General features: G+C 37.5%; 4 protein-coding genes and 1 pseudogene across 4 annotated transcripts; 1 reads left to right on the top strand and 4 right to left on the bottom strand.

Moving 5' to 3' along the window:
* Positions 1 to 2260: 2260 nt before the first annotated feature.
* Positions 2261 to 5806, top strand: LOC141847278 (transketolase, chloroplastic). Its single transcript, XM_074735285.1, has 7 exons — positions 2261 to 2807; positions 3364 to 3454; positions 3583 to 3688; positions 3769 to 4051; positions 4146 to 4294; positions 4374 to 4527; positions 4622 to 5806. The coding sequence occupies exons 1-7, from the start codon at positions 2298 to 2300 to the stop codon at positions 5576 to 5578; spliced, it is 2250 nt and encodes a 749-aa protein (XP_074591386.1). The 5' UTR covers positions 2261 to 2297; the 3' UTR covers positions 5579 to 5806.
* A 1647-nt stretch (positions 5807 to 7453) lies between these two features.
* LOC141847293 (putative wall-associated receptor kinase-like 16) lies at positions 7454 to 8657 on the bottom strand. The gene has a single exon (XM_074735300.1). It carries the CDS (start codon positions 8550 to 8552, stop codon positions 7605 to 7607), a length of 948 nt encoding a protein of 315 aa, XP_074591401.1. The 5' UTR covers positions 8553 to 8657; the 3' UTR covers positions 7454 to 7604.
* Positions 8658 to 9954: 1297 nt separating this feature from the next.
* LOC141847292 (wall-associated receptor kinase 2-like) lies at positions 9955 to 12628 on the bottom strand. Its single transcript, XM_074735299.1, has 3 exons — positions 11671 to 12628; positions 11415 to 11585; positions 9955 to 11255 (listed from the first exon to the last, which is right to left on the bottom strand). Exons 1-3 carry the CDS (start codon positions 12626 to 12628, stop codon positions 10162 to 10164), a joined length of 2223 nt encoding a protein of 740 aa, XP_074591400.1. The 3' UTR covers positions 9955 to 10161.
* Positions 12629 to 13896: 1268 nt separating this feature from the next.
* On the bottom strand, positions 13897 to 16658 carry LOC141847291 (wall-associated receptor kinase 2-like; annotated as a pseudogene).
* A 1248-nt stretch (positions 16659 to 17906) lies between these two features.
* LOC141847700 (wall-associated receptor kinase 3-like) lies at positions 17907 to 21893 on the bottom strand. The gene is made up of 3 exons (XM_074735767.1): positions 20936 to 21893; positions 20661 to 20825; positions 17907 to 19327 (listed from the first exon to the last, which is right to left on the bottom strand). Exons 1-3 carry the CDS (start codon positions 21891 to 21893, stop codon positions 18144 to 18146), a joined length of 2307 nt encoding a protein of 768 aa, XP_074591868.1. The 3' UTR covers positions 17907 to 18143.
* Positions 21894 to 24385: the final 2492 nt, after the last annotated feature.

Below are 24385 nucleotides of genomic sequence, written 5' to 3'. Positions count from 1 at the left end.
ACTTGGGAGTAGAGTCACTTGAGCACTGAATAGGGCACTGAGTAGGTCACAGGGTTATAGTAGACCAGGGGGTCGAGTTAGAGCTCGGAATCGAGTGTTGAACTGGAGTTGAGCCTTGAGAGGGGTCGGAGTTGAGCAAGAGGTCAGACGCCGAGCTAGGGCAGGGAGGTCGGGCATAGAGCTCGATCGTGCGACTTGGATTCGAAGCTCGGGTGTGAAATCAAGTTGGGCGTCGAGCTGAGTCAACTGAGGGATCAGGCAACGAACTGAACTATTCAGCTATGGGGTTGAACCTTTAATCCGATGTGTCGCCATCGATCGGATTGGATCTTGACTTTTTTGACAAAGGTATACCGATCCATAACAACCATGAATCTGAGTCCTTCAATGGATAATTGCCACACTAGCTACCTCTCAAGATTTTGAGTTATCGAACTCCTTTGGCCCATGCTACCTCAGTGTCGATTCACATGCCTTCTATTTGTATGCTCAACATTATTATTGACACGAAACCAACTTAATTCTTGATGATTTTTCCTACAACCGTTGCATCGTATGATTGTACCACGAAGGCCTTCAAATATAGAGTGAACTATCCACAAAATATCATACTAACTTAAATATATGGATGATATTGTCATCAATAATTACAAGCAAAATTTTATTCAAATTGTTCAATCATATCATATCAATCATGGATAATGATATATTCTTAACCTATTTTAATCACAATTTAGGGTTATTTCATTACATTAAAAAATTCAATTGAATCCATTTTATTCAAATTGAATCACAATTTAGGTAGGTGAAGGAAAGAAAGAGTTGTTTGACCTCACCAACCCTACTTTATACTAAAATATATGCTCGTGTGAATATATATAAAATGTTTGCCTCACCAAACACATTTCATGTGGGGGCACAATTAGGTCACACTTAAGTTGGATTTTCGAAAACAAGAAACCCATAAAAAGAAAAAACTTGAACTAAAAAATAAAATTTGTTTTTAAAGCTTTTATAGATTTTTAGATATTTTTTTACCAAGAAAACATATTAAAGTCGACTTATTTCGGAACCATTATCATATTTTTTTGAAACATCGAATCTAACTTTTGGTTTGGTATCAAGTTTTGATTCGGTTCCTACCTTTCCTATCCACCTCTACTCCTTACCTAACTACTATAAATCCTTTGAATGCTACTTTTGATCTATTTAAGTAGTACCCTTCTTTTGAATGATTAAAAATACTCCCAAAGCATGATTTGAGAAGAAAGTTTATCATTCAAAAGTTAGAAGGCAACTAACAAATTGCCTTTTTAGTCAAAGCAATCTTTAACTTTCAAAGTAACATTTTATTTTCTTTCCTAAACTTGTCTTTACTTTCTAAAATGTTAAAATTTATAAACATTGTTGGGTCTAAGTAGAAAAGTAGAAGGCCAGTGTAATAATTGTTTTTTTTTCAGGGGATGAATTAGATAATTAATTATAAAATAGTAGGACCCATCCAAGTGCCGTAGCTTTACAAATGCCTCATTGGAAGACAATAATAATTTAGTCCCTTAATTTATATTTTGGCAAATATCTCAACAAAGATAAAATCATTTTAATTTCTTAATATTTTAAAATATTAAAAAAAAACTAATTATAAGTTTCTAAATAGAATTTGGTGCTGGGTCAGTTGAATTTTATATAATTACAGTGTTGTTAGTGGAAAAAAAACTAACTTTAGTCAAAAGAATATATGGAGGGTCAACCACGCTGTCATATGCATGCATTATATATTCAAATAAATAAAATATTTTGATCAATTAGAGATTCGAATGTTAATTAGATCTAATTATTTATTTAAAAACAGGTTAAAATTTAGGATGATACAATTCAAACTAATCAAATGAACGACCCATCAATTTCAATTTGACAGAGAGGAATAAAGTAAAAGGAAAGTAGTTTATTGTTAAAATGTTAAAGAATATGGTTAAAACTAGATAATCTTTGGAGTGAAATGGAATTTTCCTTTGTTTAACATAAAAGCCCAAACTAATTAAAAATTTAGCACATGGCCACTGATCAAAATGCTGTCCTAAAAAACAAAAGCGTGCTTCTTAAACAAACGCGGAGCAGTCGTCCCCTACCCTATTCTAACGGTCCAGATCCAATCTGACTTTTGATCCAACGGCTGAAAGTGCTTCTTCTCCAGCTATTGGCCAACTCGCAGTCTTTTTATTTCCACGCCATTTGCTTGAAATCCAAATCTCGAGCGGAGAAGAAGAAGAAGAAGAAGAGGCGGAGGAATCGAAGACATGGCCGCCTCGTCCACAGTGAACGCCGCCGGCGCCATCGCCGGCCTCGCCGTCTCTAGCCGCAGCTCCCCCTCTGCCTCCCACGCCGACCGCCTCGCTGTCCCCGCCTCCGCCACCGGGTTAGCCCTCAGCGCCCGCTCTCTCGTTGCCTCATCCTCCTCCCTTCGATTCCATCAGCATGGACTTCCCCGCACCGCCGCTCGCCGCGCGATCACCGTCAAGGCCGCCGCGGTCGAGACGCTCCAGACCGCCGCCACTGAGGCTCTCGTCGAGAAGTCCATCAACACCATCCGGTTCCTTGCCATCGACGCCGTCGAGAAGGCCAACTCCGGACACCCCGGCCTCCCCATGGGATGTGCCCCGATAGGACACATCTTGTACGACGAGGTCATGAAGTACAACCCGAAGAACCCTTACTGGTTCAACCGAGATCGATTTGTGCTCTCCGCCGGCCATGGATGCATGCTCCAGTACGCCTTGCTCCACCTGGCTGGCTATGACAGTGTTAAGGTTTGACCTGTAACCTTTTCTGAGTTTTACTTCCAGATTTGATGTGGATATTCCCGAGCACACTGGGAGCTTGACGTTTATGGATTTTTTTTTCTTATCATCGTCTAGTTGGATCGGAATTTTGTTGGATCTTATGATGCTTCTTCTCTTTGTTCTTTATTTCAATCATCTCTTTGACTGGTGAACTTCTGACTTCTCGTTACTACCCCTTTTCCTTAGCTATTTGTTCGAATCTTTGTTTACTTGCTACTTCGTTTGTCCTTTTATCAGAAATACTGACAAAATTGTTTTTCCTCTGTTCTTAACCATGGTTTGTTTACTATTTTTGAAGTCTAGATCTTAAGATGCCAGCACTTTTTCCAATCGATATGTCTAATTTAGCGGCGTTTGCGTTTACCAGCAAACCAACCGATCTGTTGTAACCATAGGTTGACGTGAACAACTCAAAACGCTCAACATATTAGTTCACTTAATTTCTTGAATGCATCTTGTTATATCAAAAATGTATCTTTTAACCAAACAAATCTACTTTTGACCTGTGCCAATTTGGTTTTAGATTGAAGACATACAACAGTTCCGTCAATGGGAAAGCAGAACACCTGGTCATCCTGAGAATTTTGAAACACCCGGCATTGAAGTTACTACTGGTTTGTTTATTTGATATGTTTATCATTAAGGAATTATTGCTTATTCTAGATCAATCCTTCTCTTGCTTCCGATAATTCATTACTTTTAAGAGTTTAAGATACTGATTGGTTGTCATGAAATGATAAAGGGCCACTCGGTCAGGGTGTTGCCAATGCTGTTGGTTTGGCACTTGCTGAAAAACATCTAGCTGCCCGATTCAACAAGCCTGACAATGAGATCATTGACCATTACACGTAATTGCTCTTTGCATCCAATTCTTTCGTTGTTATCTTGCTTGGTTCATTCATTTGACTGATTTGGTAATATGTTGCAGATATGTTATACTTGGGGACGGTTGCCAAATGGAGGGTATTTCTAATGAAGCATGTTCTCTTGCTGGGCATTGGGGTCTTGGAAAACTCATTGCATTGTATGATGATAACCACATTTCTATTGATGGTGACACGGAGATTGCATTTACAGAAGATGTTAGTGCTCGTTTTGAGGCTCTTGGATGGCATACCATCTGGGTAAAGAATGGTAACACTGGTTACGATGATATTCGAGCTGCCATTAAGGAGGCAAAGGCAGTGAAAGACAAGCCGACACTTATCAAGGTTTGTTGAGCTTTTTCTGAGCACTAGGAATGTGGCTAAGTAATTGTGTTTACTGTGGAATTCAGAGTGTTGATTGCGTACTGTATCCTTTCAGGTGACTACTACAATTGGATTTGGATCACCAAACAAGGCTAACACATACAGTGTACATGGAAGTGCATTGGGTTCCAAAGAAGTTGATGCAACTAGACTAAATCTTGGGTGGCCATATGAGCCTTTCCATGTACCTGAAGAAGTCAAGAAGTAAGCAAATATGAAATCCCTATTCTATTTGTCAAATATATTTAAACCTTCATATATAATTTTTATTTATGTATTCTAGTCATTGGAGCCATCATATCCCTGAAGGGTCTGCTCTTGAAGCCGAATGGAATGCGAAGTTTGCAGAGTACGAGAAGAAGTACAAGGATGAAGCTGCAGAGCTAAAATCTATTATATCAGGAGAACTGCCTGCTGGTTGGGAGAAAGCTCTTCCGGTGATGCTACTTTACTTTGTTACCTTTGTTCCTTTTACTGTATTCCCATTGGCAATGTAATCCATTTAACCCAAACGCTTTGCTCCTTCTCCAGACATACACCACCGAAAGTCCTGCAGATGCCACCAGAAACTTATCACAACAGAATTTGAATGCACTCGCTAAAGTGCTTCCTGGACTTCTTGGTGGCAGTGCTGATCTTGCTTCTTCGAACATGACTTTGCTTAAAATGTTTGGTAACTTCCAAAAGGGCACGCCCGAAGAGCGTAATGTTCGATTTGGTGTTAGGGAGCATGGGATGGGTGCTATCTGCAATGGCATTGCCTTGCACAGTCCAGGCCTTATTCCATATTGTGCCACCTTCTTCGTCTTTACTGACTACATGAGGGCTGCCATGAGGATCTCAGCTTTGTCCGAGGCAGGAGTCATCTATGTGATGACACATGATTCGATAGGTCTAGGGGAAGATGGTCCAACCCATCAGCCAATTGAGCACTTGATAAGCTTCCGAGCGATGCCCAACATTCTCATGCTCAGGCCTGCTGATGGGAATGAGACTGCTGGGGCCTACAAGGTTGCAGTGCTCAACAAGAAGAGGCCATCAATTCTTGCTCTCTCTAGGCAGAAGCTTCCTCAACTTGCAGGGACATCAATCGAAGGAGTTGAGAAGGGTGGATATGTCATTTCAGATAATTCCTCTGGTAACAAACCAGATTTGATATTGATTGGAACTGGTTCTGAATTAGAAATCGCAGCCAAGGCTGCAGATGAACTGAGGAAGGAGGGCAAAACTGTACGTGTGGTATCTCTTGTTTGTTGGGAGTTGTTCGATGAGCAAACAGTCGAGTACAAGGAGAGTGTCTTCCCTTCTGATGTCACTGCTAGGATTAGCATTGAAGCAGGAGCCACACTTGGATGGGAGAAGTATGTCGGAAGCAAAGGCAAGGCCATCGGTATTGACCGGTTCGGGGCTAGTGCTCCTGCTGGGATAATATACAAGGAGTTCGGCATCACAGCAGAGAATATCATTGCCGCAGCCAAATCTCTATAAGCTGAACTTGTAAGATTTCTCTACATCTTGATTCCAAAGACAACTAGGTAATGCTATCTTGAGTTTGAGAATACTTGAGGAATTAGAACCTGCTTAAGACATTGGCTTTTGCCCCCCTAATAAATTTTCAAATGTTCTTGAGCATTTCATTCTTATATTTGAAGAAAAAAACTTCTTCATATCTAGGACAGCAGATGATTATATTGGATTGTGTAATCATACGTTGCTCTCGGTTATTTGTTGAAAATTTGAACTTGTGCTTAAACCTTGTCCAAGTAGATCTTTCTGTTGCTAGTCCTCACTATTTGTTTTTTCTTTCTATTATTATGCTTTGTTTGCATGCACCTAGTTCTATAGCTGAAGATATGCATGGTCACATATGGCTGAAGATTTGGATTAGGTTTTGTATTGACCACTGGAGATGTTTGGATGGGAACATCATCTCTATTTGTGGCTGGGAAGACCCTCTCTATTATTGCAAATCCTATGGAATTTTACATTCAAGAGTGATTCCAACTGAAGATAATTGCTATAGATAAATTAGGCAATTAACACGTAAATGAAACGGATTAGAAACTAGAAAACACACATAAGAGGATTACATAACTAGGCAAACAAACACACAAACTTTATAGCAACATACCTTAAGCTCGTCTCTTTCTTAATGTTACAACCAATCTTGTATATTGCTCCATCTTGTGAGTCTGCTCTCTATATTGAAAGTAGTTTTGGAATCGACACGGTTAACATTTGATAACTCACCGAGCAAGCTCTAGGTTTCTTTAGCAATGTGATGTACTTCGATTGGTTGTTGCATATGAGTTCACATTCGATTTAGCTCAGCCACTTCTTTCATAGTCAGCCTTTTCTCTCCCTTGGTTTTAAACATTGCTTAATAAGTTCAGTAAATTTCATATTAGCTTTCAATTTCACTTGATTGTCCAGGATCTCTAAAACATTATTCTGCTCCTCAAACATAGCAAAAGTCTGGCACTAAACTACTTTGTTCTTCAGATTCTTCATAATTAATAGCCTTCACATTGATCATCCTACCCTATTTTACCTTGATTTCTTTCAAGATTTGCTATGAACAAAAGTTAGTGCAATTGCTTTGATTATGTCAATGGACTAATCTTATAATAGAAATTATGTAACTCTCTAAGAATTGGTCTCTAATCACTCCAAGTAAAATACTTGTATATGATCAATTCCAAGCATGGTCAATTCGAACACAATGAAGAAAAAAAAATTACTTTTTCTACAAATTTCTTGAATAGATTAGATTAGCATTACATATCCAGTCTTTAACCTTTTGTGTTGTAGTTTGATCTTTTATTATATGTTTTAGTTTCTTTTGAGAAGAATTAGTGTTACTATGAGAATATTCATGTTCCTCTTAATAGTTTGAATGAGTTGTCATCCTTGAACTAAGATAGCCTTAATTCCAGTGACTGACCTATCAAAAAAGGTACCATTAGGGACAAACTTAAAGACCAACATGGGAAACCTCCACTTGCATGCCTCCATGTTTACTGAAATATCTTCTCCTTGACTGGATAAGTTTTCTTCTCTGATGTCATTGCTAGGATTAGCACTGAAGAAGGGGCCACACTTGGGTGGGAGAAATTTGATAGGTCCAGGGATGAATTTGTTCACACCAAACCAATTTAAGTGACATTGTTTTTACAAACATATATAACAAGAAATTGCCTTAAACAGAATTTAACATTCAAGAGTACACTTAAGTGACGATAATTCTACACAACACTCACATGAAACCGAATTATTTAGAAAACTAGGTAATAGACACAAACTAAGAATTAGAAAACACACAAACACACATAAGAGGATTCAAAAAGTGAGCAAACAAACACACAAACTAGGTAGCAACACCACTTGAGCCCACGTCTCCTGCTTGATGTTATAGTCAGTCTTGCATATTGCTCCATCTAGTGAATCTGTTTTGTATACTGAAAGTAGTGTAGAAATCGATGCAGTTAACATTTGATAAGTCACCGAGCAACCTCTAAGTTTCTTTAGCAATTTGATCTACTTCGATTGGTTGTTGCATATGAGCTCTCAATCTCTTTAGCTCCTCAGCCACTTCTTCCATGGTCGGCCTTTCCTCTCCCTTTGGCTTTAAACATTGCTTAATGAGTTCAGTAAGTTCTTGAATAAATTTCATATTAGATTCCAATTTCACTTGGTTGTCCAGGATCTCTAAAACATTATTCTGCTTCTCAAACATAGCAAAAGTCGACACCAAACTACTTTCTTCGTTAGATTCTTCATAACCAATAGCCTTCTTACCTGTGAATAGCTCCAAGAGAACCACACCAAAGCTATAAACATCACTTTTGTAGGTCAATTTATATGTCATCAAGCACTCTGGATCAAGATAACCAACAGTGAATCCTAACAATGTAGCAAACTGTTTCTCACCCTTGGGAATCAATTTTGAAGCTCCAAAGTCTGAAACTTTTGCAGTATTATCCACATCTAAAAGTATATTAGACGGTTTTACATCTCCATGGATGATTTGAGGTGAAGCTTTTGAGTGCAAATAGTCCAAAGCATCAGCAGATTCATAAGCAATCCGTAGTCGAGTATCTAAGGAAGTCGGAGCTCTGTTCTCATTTTCATGAATTAACTGAGACAAGGTTCCATTCGGAATAAACTCATAGACCAATAGTGGCATCTCCGTCTCCAAACAACAGCCCAAGAGCTTAACTATATTAACATGGTTAACATTTGATAGAATAAGTGTCTCTATTCCAAATTCTTTCTTTAACTCCTCTTTGATAATCTTAGGTTTCTTTATGGCAACAACATCTTGATTTTCCAAAACTCCTCTATACACAACTCCATTTCCTCCCTTTCCAATAATATTTTTGTCATCAAAATGATTTGTTGCCTTCTTTAAATCTTTGCTTCTGAATATCTTAAATTTGAGGCCTTTTTCTAAATTCATCATTTCCTCTAATTCATGGCCTCCATGAAGTTTGAAATATATATATTTTTTTCATCTCTTCAAATTTTCTTCTTTGATAGGCTATGTAAAGATACATAATGCATAATAGCAAAATGACTACACCACTGCAACCACCTACAGAGTCATAATACATGTCATCTTTTAGTTGGGTCGTAAGATTTGAATATCAGATCAGCAAAAATAAATACACGCATGCCATCTTTATGTTATGAGCTTTAATATTAAATTTTAATGATTAAAATGATGTATACTAAGGGCCATGTTTGTGCCTACAGCTAACTCTTTAATTAGCAATTGCCATCCTAAATTACTATTATTGTCATCATTAATTAGACTGTTCTAAAATTATTTATCTGCACTGAGATACAAGATTCTTAAAAGAAAATATGTATCTGAAGGAATACAGCTAAAGAAATAAATTGTCAAGAGAGACTAAAAAAAATTAAAATTTACTAGTTAATCATATAAAACGAACATAAATTATGAACAGATTAAATTAATCATTGAATTAATCGACAATTGTTTCAGAAAAGATCTTCGTATCTCCAACAGCGGCAGTAGGGGCACATGTCGTTTTTGAACAGCCACTCGTCAATGCATTGCATGTGGAAGGCGTGGTCGCACGCCGACAGCACCCGCAGAACGTCGCCGTCTGCGAACTCCATCAGGCAGATGGAGCACTCCGTCACCGACGACCACTTTAGATGAGTCTTCTTCTTCTTCCTCACCGAGAAGACAATCGTACATGACCACATGGACTCAAATTTCTCCAATTGAAGCTCCTTCTCCTCTTCCTCCTGCAGGCGGCGGCGGCGGTAGGGAATTCGAAGAGGCCGTCGGAGGCGGCGGCAGATAACGATTTCGAGTACGAAGTTGAGGAGGAGGGTCACTTGGAGGAGGATCCCCAAAAAATACCCCACTTCCTCGATGGTAGGCATCGTACACAAATTGAAATTGCTTGTTTGGGAAGGAAGGTTTATATATATAACTGCATTTAGTTTTAAAAAGCGGCGGAGATAAAAATAAAATCAGTTACTAATTCATAATTTCATAAGAAAAATTTATTACCATAAATAACTATATATATATATATATAGGCAATTGATTTTTTCCAAAAAAAAATATTTTAAAGAAATAAGAAGATAAGAGATTTTGGAAAATATTTCATTGAATATCTAATATATACAAGATAGATTAGGAAAAAGATAATACATGAGAAATTAAATAAAGAAAAAACATATCTTCCTAAAACTAGATTAACATAAAGTGAAGATAATTCTATACAATAAAGTGAAGATAATACATTCAAGAGTAACATAAAGTGAAGACAATTCTACACAATACTCATATGAAACTAAATTAGAAAACTAGACAATAAACCAATAACTACAGAGGATGAACAACTAGAAAACACACACACAAGGGGATTACAAAAATAGGTAAACAAACATACAAAGAAAGTAACAACACTACTTGAGCCCACGTCTCCAACTTGATGTTGAAGTCATCCTTGCATATTTCTCCATCCAGTGAAGAATATGGTCTCTGTACTAAAATTTGAATAGGAACCAACATTGCTAACATTTGATGACTAACTGAGCAAGCTTTCCATTTCCTCAGCGTCTTGTTGTACCAAGAATGGATGTTGCTTACGAGTTCTCAATCTGTAAAGCTCTTCGGCCACTTCCTTCATGGTTGGCCTTTCCTCTCCTTTTAACTTTAAACATTGCTTAATAAGTTCAATAAGCTCTTGAATAAATTCCATATTAGCTTCCAATTTCACTTGATTGTCTAAGATCTCTGAAACTCTTTTTTGATTCTCGAACAAAGCAAAAGTTGACACCAAACTCCTTTGTTCTTCAGATTCTTCAAAATTGATGACGTTCTTACCTGTAAATAGTTCCAAGAGAACCACACCAAAACTATAAACATCACTTTTATAGGTCAATTCATACGTCATCAAGCACTCTGGATCAATATAACCATGAGTGAATTGCAATAATGTAGCAAATTGTTTCTGCCCCTTGGGAATTAGCTTTGCAGCTCCAAAATCTGAAACTTTGACTGTGTTATCCACATCTAAAAGTATGTTAGCCGGTTTCACATCTCCATGAATGATTTGAGGTGAAGCTTTTGAATGCAAGTAGTCCAAAGCATCAGCAGACTCATGAGCAATCCGCAGTCGAGTATCCAAGGAAACTGGAGCTTGGTTCTCATTTTCATGAATTAAATAAGACAAGGTTCCATTTGGGACAAACTCATAGACCAACAAAGGCATCTCCATCTCCAAACAACAACCCAAGAGCTTAACTATGTTGACATGGTTAACATTTGATAAAATAAGTGTCTCTGCTCCAAATTGTTTCTTCAATTCCTCATTAATAACCTTAGGTTTCTTTATGGCAACAACATCTTGGTTTTCCAAAACTCCTTTATACACAACTCCGTTTCCTCCTGACCCAATAATGTTTTTGTCATCAAAATTATTTGTTGCCTTCTTTATTTCTTTGCTTCCAAATATCTTAAATTTATTGTGGCCTTTTTCTAGCTTCATCTTTTCCTCTAATTCATGGCCTCCATGTTGCTCGAAATATTTTTTTTGCATCTCTTCAAGTTTTCTTCTTTGATAGACTATATAGAGGCACATACTGCAAAGTAACAAAATGATTACACCACTGCAACCACCTGCAAGATTCATACATACATGTTCATGTTCGCCAAACTAACTATTTCTAATCATGCAATCCTTTTCATACACCAATAATATTTAATGATTCGAATAACACAGTTAAATATCTTCCGAGGTTAATGTCATTCTTGGTGGGTTCAACAGAAGCTTCTTACCTATTGCCACCTTCACTGTCAAGGGAAGTTTCTGAGACTGTTCTGGGAAGCATGTTCCATTGTAAGCGTCACCGTGCTTGCCTTCGGGGCAGTGGCAACTATAATTACCGGGCAGGTTCTGGCAGATGCCATCTGAGCATGGATTTGTTTGCAGATTGCATTCGTTGATGTCTAAAATTGAAGTACAAAATTAAAGCAACAGTATTAGACACCATCGCAGGCTGAATAATTAAATTGATTGGTATAGACGACAGACCTTGGCATCCGTTGGAGACGTAAGGATTGCCTTGGTATCCTTCGGAACAGTTGCAGAGATAACCAGGACCATTGGAGGAGTCGACACAGTCACTGTGAGCACTGACGCAGACATAAGAGGTTAGGTTGCGCTTAGCTATCTCACAGGGCTCATTTCCAATGGCCCAGTCGATGACTACCGGCACCCTGCCATTGTTATTCAATTGGTTGGTCGTGATGTAAGATGTATTAAACTGGAACGACTTTGCCTCCAACAAGACGGCATAGCTGCATTCGCCAAATCCCCAGTTGCCTAGGTTTCTGAAAGCATAATCAAAGCTGACGTTATAGTATTTGAGATTCTTGGGTATGGAAGTCTGGCAGCAACCATCGCCGGAACAGGAGCCATCGGTGTGGCTCGTTTTATTCTCGCACATGGACACGCAGCCACTCTGGTAGTTATTGCCCCCAAGGGGGTCGAGTATGTAGGCAAGGGTGTGGCATCCGATGACAGTGAACTTGTTGTGCAGATCTGACAACCTATATGAGCTTCCTGCCATATTCAATATCCATTCTGATCGGCTAACAAAGGAGTAATTTGGATAATAACACGAGGAGGATATGTGGTTGAGCATGCGCAATTGGCCCATAGTTAACAAAATATTGAGGACCTCAACATTGCCAGCGAATAGCTTCTTGAGGCCACCTTCCATGGTGTTGCAGGTTAGGTTGAAGCCTTCTCCCAAGGAACAGTCGCAGCCGATGCCAGTTTCCGTACTGTTGCATATTTTATCTTGGCCTTCCCCGGAACAGTTAGCGCCGATGCCGAAGGGGTAAGGGACCTCCACGTCGCCGCATTTTGTCGGGCATCTGCCGTCAGGCACAAAAGATGCAACTGCAGGTAGCTGCAGCAGCAGCAGCAGCAGCAGCAGTTGGGAGAGGAGTAGAGCCATGACCAGTGCTGCTGCAGCTGAATGCATAGCTTCTAATTAGCTGATCGACAAGCCAATTATTTCCCTCCTCATTATATAACATGCTCACTAAACTCTACGCATAGACAAATACTCACATATCATTGTCATTCCAAGCACACAACAAAGAAATCTTTGTGCTAAAGCAGCCTTAGACTGATGTAACAAGTAGTCAAGTCAAGTCATCCTTTTAATATATGGTTTTCCACAAAGAATTCTGTGTGTTAAAGTCACAAGTCATCCGTCTAATACATGGATTCAGAAATTTCAAAAACCATTCAAATTGATAATTGAGCATTGTAGATCCACTTTAAATTGGCAAGTATAAGCATGCATTTTAAATGAATTCGAGCCTAATGATTTGCTATCTTACGTATTTACTAAATCAAATATGAATGGTCTCACCAAACTGCTCCTTCTGATCTTCTTACTCTTTATACTTGCAGTTAGATAGACCTTTAATTGTTGTTAACATCGGCAACCCGCCTTAATATCACGTCATAGGCAGAAAGTAGTTTTGGAAAAACACTTAAAGTTGGCCTTTACCTTGCATATTCAATTATCAATGCAAGCAGAAAGTAGTTTTGGAAAAAGACTTAAAGTTGGCATCTTTAGGTACCACTTCTTTACCTTGCATATTCAATTATCAATGCAAGCTTTTAAGCATTTGATGAGCATCAGATGGAACAGGATGCAAAATCTCCTTACCATTTTGTAGTATCCATCCATGTCTGCTGCCTGAACTTTATTAAGTTGTTTTACTGATTTGTCACGTCCTTCATCGTAGGCCTGCCTTTCTTCTCCCTTCACACTCAAGCATTGTCCAAGATTTCCCCAAGTCGATCCTCCTTCGTGGCCACCAGGAAACTCAATGCAAGTCTCCATATTCTTCAAAATTCATTGCATTCTTACGTGTCAGTAATTCTACGAGCACTAAGATGCTATCACTTTTTTCCAACTGATCTGTTAATTCAGCACTTTTTCATGGCCATCAGTTCTTTATCAGAAATTGCATCCATTCTGCAGATGAACTCAGGAAGAGGGCAAAACTATAAGGGTGGTATCTCTTGTTTCCTGGGAGTTGTAAGGAGAGTACTTACTGTCTTCGCTTCTGATGTCACTGCTAGGATTAGCATTGAAGCAGGAGCCACACTTGGGTCGGACAAATTTGCTCACACCAAACCAATTTATTTTTAGATTTAATAGAGAAAGCATTATTTTTACAAAGATAACAGAAATAACCTTAAACACAATTTAACATTCAAGAGTAACATAAAGTGAAGATAATTCTATACAATACTCATATGAAACTAAATTAGAAAACTAGACAGTAAACCAATAACTACAGAGGATGAACAACTAGAAAACACACACACAAGGGGATTACAAAAGTAGGTAAACAAACATACAAAGAAAGTAGCAACACTACTTGAGCGCACGTCTCCAACTTGATGTTGAAGTCATCCTTGCATATTGCTCCATCCAGTGAAGAATATGGTCTCTGTACTAAAATTTGAATAGGAACCAGCATTGCTAACATTTGATGACTAACCGAGCAAGCTTTCCATTTCCTCAGCGTGTTGTTGTACCAAGAATGGATGTTGCTTACGAGTTCTCAATCTGTAAAGCTCTTCGGCCACTTCCTTCATCGTTGGCCTTTCCTCTCCTTTTAACTTTAAACATTGCTTAATAAGTTCAATAAGCTCTTGAATAAATTCCATATTAGCTTCCAATTTCACTTGATTGTCTAAGATCTCTGAAACTCTTTTTTGATCCTCGAACATGGCAAAAGTCGACACCAAACTCCTTTGTTCTTCAGATTCTTCAAAATTAATGACCTTCTTACCTGTAAATAGTTCCAAGAGAACCACACCAAAACTATAAACATCACTTTTATAGGTCAATTCATATGTCATCAAGCACTCTGGATCAATATAACCATGAGTGAATTGCAATAATGTAGCAAATTGTTTCTGCCCTTTGGGAATTAGCTTTGCAGCTCCAAAGTCTGAAATTTTGACTATGTCATCCACATCTAAAAGTATGTTAGCCGGTTTCACGTCTCCATGAATGATTTGAGGTGAAGCTTTTGAATGCAAGTAGTCCAAAGCATCAGCAGACTCATGAGCAATCCGCAGTCGAGTATCCAAGGAAACTGGAGCTCGGTTCTCAGTTTTATGAATTAAATAGGACAAGGTTCCATTTGGGACAAACTCATAGACCAACAATGGCATCTCCATCTCCAAACAACAACCCAAGAGCTTGACTATGTTGACATGGTTAACATTTGATAAAATAAGTGTCTCTGTTCCAAATTGTTTCTTCAATTCCTCATTAATAACCTTAGGTTTCTTTATGGCAACAACATCTTGATTTTCCAAAACTCCTTTATACACAACTCCGTTTCCTCCTGTCCCAATAATGTTTTTGTCATCAAAATGATTTGTTGCCTTCTCTATTTCTTTGCTTCCAAATATCTTAAATTTATTGTGGCCTTTTTCTAGCTTCATCTTTTCCTCTAATTCATGGCCTCCATGTTGCTTGAAATATTTTTTTTGCATCTCTTCAAGTTTTCTTCTTTGATAGACTATATAGAGGCACATACTGCAAAGTAACAAAATGATTACACCACTGCAACAACCTGCAAGATTCATACATTGTCATCTTTATGTATAAATTTCGACGATTTAATTGCATAAATTTAAGGGCACCTGGGGTGTTCGTGTTCGCCAAACTAACTATTTCTAATCATGCAATCCTTTTCATACACCAATAATATTTAATGATTCGAATAACACAGTTAAATATCTTCCGAGGTTAATGTCGTTCTTGGTGGGTTCAACAGAAGAGTCTTACCTATAGCCACCTTCACTGTCATGGGAAGTTTCTGAGACTGATCTGGGAAGCATGTTCCATTGTAAGCGTCACCGTGCTTGCCTTCGGGGCAGTGACAACTATAATTACCGGGCAGGTTCTGGCAGATGCCATCTGAGCATGGATTTGTTTGCAGATTGCATTCGTTGATGTCTAAAATTGAAGTAAAAAAAAGCAACAGTATTAGACACCATCGCAGGCAGAAAGGCAAAACATAATTGAAAGCAGAATAATTAAATTAAATTGATTGGTATAGACGACGACAGACCTTGGCATCCGTTGGAGACGTAAGGATTGCCTTGGTATCCTTTGGAACAGTTGCAGAGATAACCAGGACCATTGGAGGAGTCGACACAGTAGCTGTGAGCACTGACGCAGACATAAGAGGTTAGGTTGCGCTTAGCTACCTCACAGGTCTCTCTTCCAATGGCCCAGTCCAAGATTACCGGCACCCTGCCATCACCGTTAATTTGCATCAATTGGTTCGTGGTGATGTAAGATGTCTGAAACTGGAACCACTCGGCCTCCAACAAGGCGGCGTAGCTGCATCTGCTAAATCTCCGAGAAGCCGAGTTGTTGAAAATCGAAGGAAAATAGACAGTATAGTATTGGAGATTTTTGGGTATGGAAGTCTGGCAGCAACCCATGCCGGAGCAGGAGCCATTGACAATGCTCCGTTCATCCCGGCACATGGACACACAGCCACTCTGGTAGCTATTGTTCCCATGGTAGTCTTGTATGTAGGCAAGGGTCGCGCAGCCGATGACAGTGAACTTGTTGCGGAGATTAGAGAACCTAAGTGAGCCTCCCAGATTCAACCACCAGTTTATGTAAGTGACATTGTTGTACCTTGGATTGTAGCACGCCGAGGATATGTAGCTGAGCATGCGCAATTGGCCCATGACCAGCGAGATATTGAGGACCTCAAGAATGCCAAAGAATGGCTTCTCAAGGCCACTTTTGGTGGTGTTGCAGGTTAGACTGAAACCTCTTCTCAAGGAACAGTTGGTGCCGATGCCGAAGGGGTAAGGGATCACCACGTCGCCGCACTTCGTTGGGCATCTGCCATCAGGCACAGCAGATGCAACTGCAAGTAGCAGCAACAGTAGAATTTGGGAGAGGAGCAGAGACATGGCGACTCAAGTGCTGCTGCAGCTGAATGCATAGCTTCTAATTAGCTGATCGATAAGCCAATACCATCCTCGCTATAGAACATGCTTACTAAACTAAACTACACGCATAAATGCATCATATGATAAACACTAGATTACTGTTGCTAGTCTTCGTGTACAGTGGCGTCGTACAATCGTGTTTATAAAGTAGTAGCAGTATTAATGGTGTCATGTGCGTCCGTGACAGGAATGCGACAGGCTGTAGATCGCTTATCGAACTAAGTGTTGTATTAATAAGTGCTCTATAATTTGTGCGCCCGTGAATGAACTGCGACAGGCGTTGTATTTTAGTGCTCTATGATTGAGCATTTATATATATCTACTTGGAAGTACTTGAATATTAAAAGTAAAGAACGAATTCTTTATTTTGTTTGAGCTTTCATGCATATCTTCCAATTTTGATATATAAGATATAATGCCAGCAGAATTTTCTTATTTTTATCTCACACTATGGGCATAAAACAATTGTACTTTTGAAGAAACACTCTAGGTGTTATATCACGAAATAATTAAAAAAAAATTAAATTAAAATTTTTAAATTTATTAGACCGCAAAAATACAAATAAAGTGGATATTCTATTTATGAGGGCAAACTCTCAATTTTTCGCACATGAATACTTTGACTGAGGTTGTCCAGTATAATTTTTCCTTCAAATTCGAATGCATCCGAATGCCTTTACCACGGTCTCTCATTTGCATCCGAATGCCTTTACCTCGCACACCAACCTATGGGGGCAGGGCCTCTCTATTATTGCGATCTTATATATGGAGGACCTTGGATAGGATCTTCCTATATATATGGTTTGCTTTCAACAATGGAATTAAAATTATCCTATTTGCTAAAGGCACTTGAACACCATTGAATTTGCTTGTAATAAAAGTTATCTATCAATTAAAAGGCCTATTATTATCAAATTAAGCTCAACGACAGCATATTGATGTGCTTATAATTTAGCTAAAACTTAATTTAGAAGAATAGAGAATGTATTTTGCAATTGGTCTTATAGTGAAACAAAAATTTTAAAGGTGTTTCAATGCTAATGAAGATTAAAAGCATCGTTATTAACTATGTGAGGTATGAGGTATGATAGTTTTTAAAATATTTATGTGAAACCACCCAAACTTGAGAGATCACTCAAAGCAAAAGTGAATTGAAAGATCAATCTACATATTTGCTCACATCAAACCAATTTATTTTAAAATTTAAATGACATAATCAAAGAGAACCAACAATGTTTTTTTACAAAGACAACACAAATTACTTTAAATAGAATTTTACATTCAAGAGTGACTCCAAGTGAAGATAATTCTACATGATAACTCACATGAAACCAAATTATTCAGAAAACTAGACAATAAACACACAAATGCAAAGCATTAGAAACTAGAAAACACACATAAGATGATTACATAAGTAGGCAAGCAAACACACAAATAAAAGTAGCAACATAACTTGAGCTCATGTCTCTTTCTTGATGTTACAACCAATCTTGGATATTGCTCCGTCCTGTGAGTCTGCTCTCTATTTCGAAAGTAGTGTTGAAATCAGCATGATTATCATTCGGCAACCCACTAAGCAAGCTCTCCATTTCTTCAGCATTGTGTTGTGCTACGAACGGGTGTTGATTAAGAGTTCTTAATCCATTTAGCTCCTCGGCCACTTCCCTCATAGTTGGTCTATCCTCTCCCTTCAACTTTAAACATTGTTTGATAAGTCTAGTGAGTTCTTGAATAAATTCTATATTAGCTTCCAATTTCACTTGATTGTCAAAGATCTCTGAAACCCTATTCTGATTCTCCAACATAGTAAAAGTCGACGCCAAGCTCCTTTGTTCTTCAGATTCTTCAAAATTAATAGCCTTCTTACCTGTAAATAGCTCCAAGAGAACCACACCAAAGCTATAAACATCACTTTTATGGGTCAATTCATATGTCACTAGGCACTCTGGATCAATGTAACCATGAGTGAATTGTAACAATGTAGCAAATTGTTCCTCCCCCTTGGGAATCAACTTTGAAGCTCCAAAGTCTGAAATTTTTGCAGTGTTATCCACATCTAAAAGTATATTAGATGATTTCACATCTCCATGAATGATTTGAGGAGAAACTTTTGAGTGCAAGTAGTCCAAAGCATCAGCAGATTCATAAGCAATCCTCAATCGAGTATCTAAGAAAATTGTAGCTCTGTTCTCATTTTCATGAATTAAATGAAATAATGTTCCATTCTGGACAAACTCATAGACCAACAATGGCATCTCCATCTCCAAACAACAACCCAAGAGCTTAACTATATTGACATGGTTAACATCTGATAAAATAAGTGTCTCTGTTCCAAATTGTTTCTTCAAGTCCTCATTAATAATCTTAGGTTTCTTTATAGCAACAACATCTTGGTTTTCCAAAACTCCTTTATACACAACTCCGTTTCCTCCTCTCCCAATAATATTTTTGTCATCAAAATGATTGGTTGCCTTCTCTAATTCTTTGCTTCCAAATATTTTAAATTTGTTGAGGCCTCTTCCTAGCTTCATCCTTTCCTCTAATTCATGACCTCCATATTGTTTGAAATATTTTCTTTTCATCTCTTCTAGTTTTCTTCTTTGATACACTATATAGAGGCACATAAGGCATAGTAACAAAATGATTACACCACTGCAAGCACCTGCAAGGTCATCATACATACATGTCATCTTTATGTTATTATTTTTTCATATTAAATTTTGATGATTTAATTGATATAAATTTTGAGGTCTATATAGGTATGTGTCAGTGCTTGCCTAAATTAAATGTCCCACAATTCATAAGTTATTAGCATGTTTGGGCCGTGTGGAGGCTATGAAAAGCAAAGGCAAAGGTCTTATAGTGAGGAGTGCTTGTCACCTTGGTGTGTTATAAGTGGATGCTTATGTACTTCTACCTTGAGATCTAGATGAAAATTTTCTTATATGGATTCACAGTGGAAGTGAGTAGTGAGTGAGACTCTTTGTGTAATATGAATGATTGTGTTGTAGGATCGATGACAAATGTGAGGATGTTGCATATATGCTATATATCTATGATGTTCTATTTGCATGGTGTCTATAATGACTTGATATTCGATGAGCATACAAACTTTGCTATGCACCAATGAGGTGTCAATGATCACAATAACATGCATATTTCAAGATCAATATCATTCTTGGTCGATGCTGAAAAGGCAAGAAATAGATGTGTGCAACATGCATGTTCTCTATTTAGGATGTCTCCATATGAAAATTATTGCAGCTGGTGTCCTATCTCCAAGGATGCATTTTTTTTCATGGGAAATATCATATTATTTGATATTTAATGGAGAAAGGTAATCCTCTCGCAACATCAAGTGAAATATTAATTATTGGAAGTGAACTACACAAGAGATGAATTCCTTAGAGAAAATGATACTTTGGATCTAATTGGTTCATTGACAAAAGGAAAACGCTAACGAGCTACACAAGGAAATAATGTGATCAGTTCAACTTACAAAGAGATGACAACAAACTAATCGAACAGAAAATAATTAGTGGTTAAGCGATTCAACCAAAAGAAAGAGGTTGACGAGTTTAATACATTGTTGCATGATATATATATCAGGCACAATGGATAGCTAGCTAATTGAATATTGCTATTAAGCATGCTAATTAATGTGAAGATTGGGCCTTTCCATTAATTACAACACAGAGGAAGAGAGATTTACTTGAGCTCGAGGGACAAGGAGGTGGATGATTAGAGGTGAAATGACGATCCTTTAATACTAGCTAGTGTGGATATATTTTTTTAATTTGAAAATTTGGAGGTTACTTTGAAAAAAGATGATAGGTGGAATTAAAATTTTATTTGATTTAAGCTCTACACACAGGGAAACAATTAAAGGGGGAAAAAAAACTTATTTTGTTCCTAATTTTCCTTTCTAAGAAACATAACTTAATTAATATATTAATATTAAGAGTTGGACAAGGACAAATAAGAAAGCTTCTTACCTATAGCCACCTTCACTGCTAAGGGAAGTTTCTGATCAGGGATGCATGTTCCATTGTAAGCGTTTCCGTGCGTGCCTGCGCGACAGTCACATGTATAACTACCTGGAAGGTTCCGACAGATGCCATCTGAGCATGGATTTGGTTGCAGATTGCATTCGTTGATGTCTAAAATTGAAGTACAAAAGCAACAGTATTAGGACACCATCGCATTTAGAAAGGCAAAACATAATTGAAAGCAGAATAATTAAATTAAATGATTGGTATAGACGACAGACCTTGGCATCCGTTGGAGACGTAAGGATTGCCTTGGTATCCTTTGGAACAGTTGCAGAGATAACCAGGACCATTGGAGGAGTTGACGCACACGCTGTAATTGCTGATGCAGGCATAAGAGGTTTGGTTGCGCTTAGCTACCTCACAGGTCTCATTTCCAATGACCCAGTCCAAGACTACCGGCACCCTGCCATCACCGTTAATTTGCATCAATTGGTTCGTGGTGATGTAAGATGTATGAAACTGGAACGACTCTGCCTCCAACAAGACGGCGTAGCTGCAATTGCTAAATCTCCAAGTATCCGAGTTGTCGAAACCCCTATCAAACCAGACTCTATAGTATTGGAGATTTTTGGGTATGGAAGTCTGGCAGCAACCCATGCCGGAGCAGGAGTCATTGACAATGCTCTGTTCATCCCGGCACATGGACACACAGCCACTCTGGTAGCTATTGTTCCCATGGTCGTCTACTATGTAGGCAAGGGTCTCGCAGCCGATGACAGTGAACTTGTTGTTGAGATCAGAGAACCTATATGAACCTCCTAGATTCAATCCCCATCTGCTGTAAGTGACATTGTTGTAATCTCGATTGTAGCACGCCGAGGATATATCGTTGAGCATGCGCACTTGGCCCATGTCCAGCGAGATATTGAGGAACTCAAGATTGCCATAGAATGGCTTTATGAGGCCACTTTCCATGGTGTAGCAGGTTAGATTGAAGTCTCTTCCCAAGAAACAGTTAGCGCCGATGCCAGTTTCGGTTCTGCTGCAGATATAATCTACGCTTTCCCGGTCCCATGAACAGTTAGTGCCGATGGCGCCGATGCCGAAGGGGTAAGGGATATCCACGTCGCCGCATTTCCTTTGGCATCTGTCATCAGGCACAGCAGATGCAACTGCAAGTAGCAGCAGCATTTGGGAGAGGAGCAGAGACATGGCGAGTGCCGCTGCTGAATGCATAGCTTAATTCTAATATAAGCTGACCGATATAAGCCAATAATAGTACTATACCCTCCGTCCTCATTATATAACAATGCATGCTTACACGCATATATAAATGTATCAATCATAATAGTTCTACAATCATAGCGTACGTGGACTTGCAATATAATAGCGTTCTACAATCATGTTTGAAAAGTAGTAGCGTGGACTCGCGTGAAATTATATTTACCTAGATATATATAAAAGAAAAAGTCAAAGTATCGAAATTACTAAAGAAATTTATCTTAAATATTAATCATCATCCAGAATAATTGATCAATACAAATAATTATATTAATCTTAAATTAATTTTGGATGATAATAGTTAGTGCTCTATAATTGAGCATTTGTGTATATCTGCTTACAAGTACTTGTGAATAATTAGATAAATTAAGTCGATCGAGTAGTGAACATTTAATAAGTACATGTTTGAATAGTATTTAGAAATATTAATTAGTACCCATCATTCCTATATATTGTCTTTCATAAATGCTCATTCTAGCTAATTATGATTAAAATTTTTATATTTACTAATTCAAAATTTTAATATCTATATATTTCAATCAACTAATTCAGATTCCTCGCAATTTTAATTGGTCTAGCTCTTTCCACATATATTGCTAGCTTATGGCTCATATATATATATATATATATATTATATATATATATATATATATATATATATATATATATATGATTACAACCTCTCATCTTGTTTTCCTCACTCTTTGTGCTTGCAATTACTAACTAGATCGAGACATGCATGATCAGTTACCATCAATCTCTATTTTGTCTGACTAGTCATCTTATTAATTTGTTGTTATTAATTGTCTTTGAATTGGTCTAGCTAGCTAATCTTATCACATTGCTTGTGGCCCATATGACTGCAATCTCTCATCTTGCTCTTCTTACTCTTTGCATACATGCTAACTAGATTGACCTTGCCGCATTGCACCTTAATCATTACCATGCCGATGATCTACCTCAATTATCATCAATCTTAATTTACCCCCGATCGAGCATCTCAATTATATTGATCAATCAATATCTACTCTTACTCAATCAGCCTTACCGCTCACCCAAATTAGCTATAGCGCCTCGCGAGTAATCAGCGCTTGCTGCCTCACCTAGTCATGCGGGATTTTTCTTGCTAAGCAAGAAACTATGAAATTTAGGATTATCTTGTGAGGAGAAGGAAGGGATGAGATGGAAAAGAGGAAGAAGTTTAGATTAAGAAATAATAATAATCATAAATTAAATAAATTTAATAGGATTGATATATTTAATCAATAATATATAAATATAATTATATTTATTAAAATTATTATCATATATGATTTAATATAATTTTTAAAAAATAAATTATAAGATTTTTATAAATATATTTTTTAAATAATAAATTATAATAGATATATATATATATATTCTAGATGCTTAATTATTGACGTTAGCACAGTCAAGTTTAACAAGTGGTGCCGACATCATTGGTGTCCAATTTTTCTATTTTGTGGAAATAATTGCACGTGTCATATCATAGCTGACTTGACTATTTCAGTCAACTGCATATGTCTAATTGCTTATGCATACTCTCTTATTTTAAACACAAGATTATATATAATAATTCAATTAGTTGAGACCCACTAAAACAGTTACGTTGTATATATTGTCCATCAAAATTATACTAATTTAACAATATTTTACCATCCTTATTATTCAATTTTAGTGTCCAATTTCTATCTAGTGGAATATTCCTCAACTCTACCTGTCATCCATGACTTGACTTGCAGAAGAGTTATGACAGCTGTAATTATATGGGCCTAGTAAGACGACTTACTGATATGACAGACAAACAAGTCAAAGTCGCTTTGTGCACCTCACGCGATTCCAAGTCAAATCAAGTCAAGTAATCCTTTTAATTAATTATTTTAGATATTACTAAAAAAATTTATATTAAAAATTAATCATCATCCAGAATATATAGTAAATAATTATATTAATCCTCAAGTCGATATATATATACTCTCCTTCATGGCCAAAATGAAATTAACTAGATGCAAGACTCATTCTTCTCCATATTCTTCAAAATAAATTGTATTATTGTTTTTACGTGTCAGTAATTCTAAGAGCATTATGAACAACACTACTTGAAACTGTTTGGGTTTAAGTAACCATAGATCCCGTGAACCAAAATAACTAATTAACTAGTCTAATTTAGCCTTGGAAATTAACCTTGAAGCCCCGAAATCGAAACAAGTTACCATTAAGGACAAACTCATAGATCAACGTGGGAATTCATTAGTGGTGTTTGTTAGTGAGTATCATTGTCCTATGCCTTATAATAAATTTATGATAAATTTTCTCAAACCTTGGTAAGTTTAAAAATTCACTATTCTTAAGCATGGATATATTAAGGAGACTTATAGTACATTAGTTTTGATTTAAAGTTATTTGGAATTTTCTAAGTCCATCAA

The sequence above is a fragment of the Curcuma longa genome, chromosome 16 (genome assembly GCF_044706935.1).
Source record: "Curcuma longa cultivar G26 ecotype Majalengka, Jawa Barat chromosome 16, ITB_CL_G26_1.1, whole genome shotgun sequence".
Taxonomy (NCBI): Eukaryota; Viridiplantae; Streptophyta; class Magnoliopsida; order Zingiberales; family Zingiberaceae; genus Curcuma; species Curcuma longa.
Note: the sequence above shows the minus strand (reverse complement) of the source record. Positions and strands in the feature narration are given on the sequence as shown.

What these genes read in the sequence shown, in the direction of transcription:
- LOC141847293 (XM_074735300.1), bottom strand. Translation starts at nt 8,552, where the DNA reads ATGATGAATTTAGAAAAAGGCCTCAAATTTAAGATATTCAGAAGCAAA.
- LOC141847700 (XM_074735767.1), bottom strand. Translation starts at nt 21,893, where the DNA reads ATGCATTCAGCAGCGGCACTCGCCATGTCTCTGCTCCTCTCCCAAATG. An exon ending in CGTCTCCAACGGATGCCAAG is followed by an intron (nt 20,826 to 20,935) that starts GTCTGTCGTCTA and finishes CTTCAATTTTAG; the next exon opens with ACATCAACGAATGCAATCTG. An exon ending in AGCAGTGAAGGTGGCTATAG is followed by an intron (nt 19,328 to 20,660) that starts GTAAGAAGCTTT and finishes ATGACCTTGCAG; the next exon opens with GTGCTTGCAGTGGTGTAATC.
- LOC141847278 (XM_074735285.1), top strand. Translation starts at nt 2,298, where the DNA reads ATGGCCGCCTCGTCCACAGTGAACGCCGCCGGCGCCATCGCCGGCCTC. An exon ending in CTGGCTATGACAGTGTTAAG is followed by an intron (nt 2,808 to 3,363) that starts GTTTGACCTGTA and finishes ATTTGGTTTTAG; the next exon opens with ATTGAAGACATACAACAGTT. An exon ending in ACAAGCCGACACTTATCAAG is followed by an intron (nt 4,052 to 4,145) that starts GTTTGTTGAGCT and finishes GTATCCTTTCAG; the next exon opens with GTGACTACTACAATTGGATT.
- LOC141847292 (XM_074735299.1), bottom strand. Translation starts at nt 12,628, where the DNA reads ATGCATTCAGCTGCAGCAGCACTGGTCATGGCTCTACTCCTCTCCCAA. An exon ending in CGTCTCCAACGGATGCCAAG is followed by an intron (nt 11,586 to 11,670) that starts GTCTGTCGTCTA and finishes CTTCAATTTTAG; the next exon opens with ACATCAACGAATGCAATCTG. An exon ending in GACAGTGAAGGTGGCAATAG is followed by an intron (nt 11,256 to 11,414) that starts GTAAGAAGCTTC and finishes TGAATCTTGCAG; the next exon opens with GTGGTTGCAGTGGTGTAATC.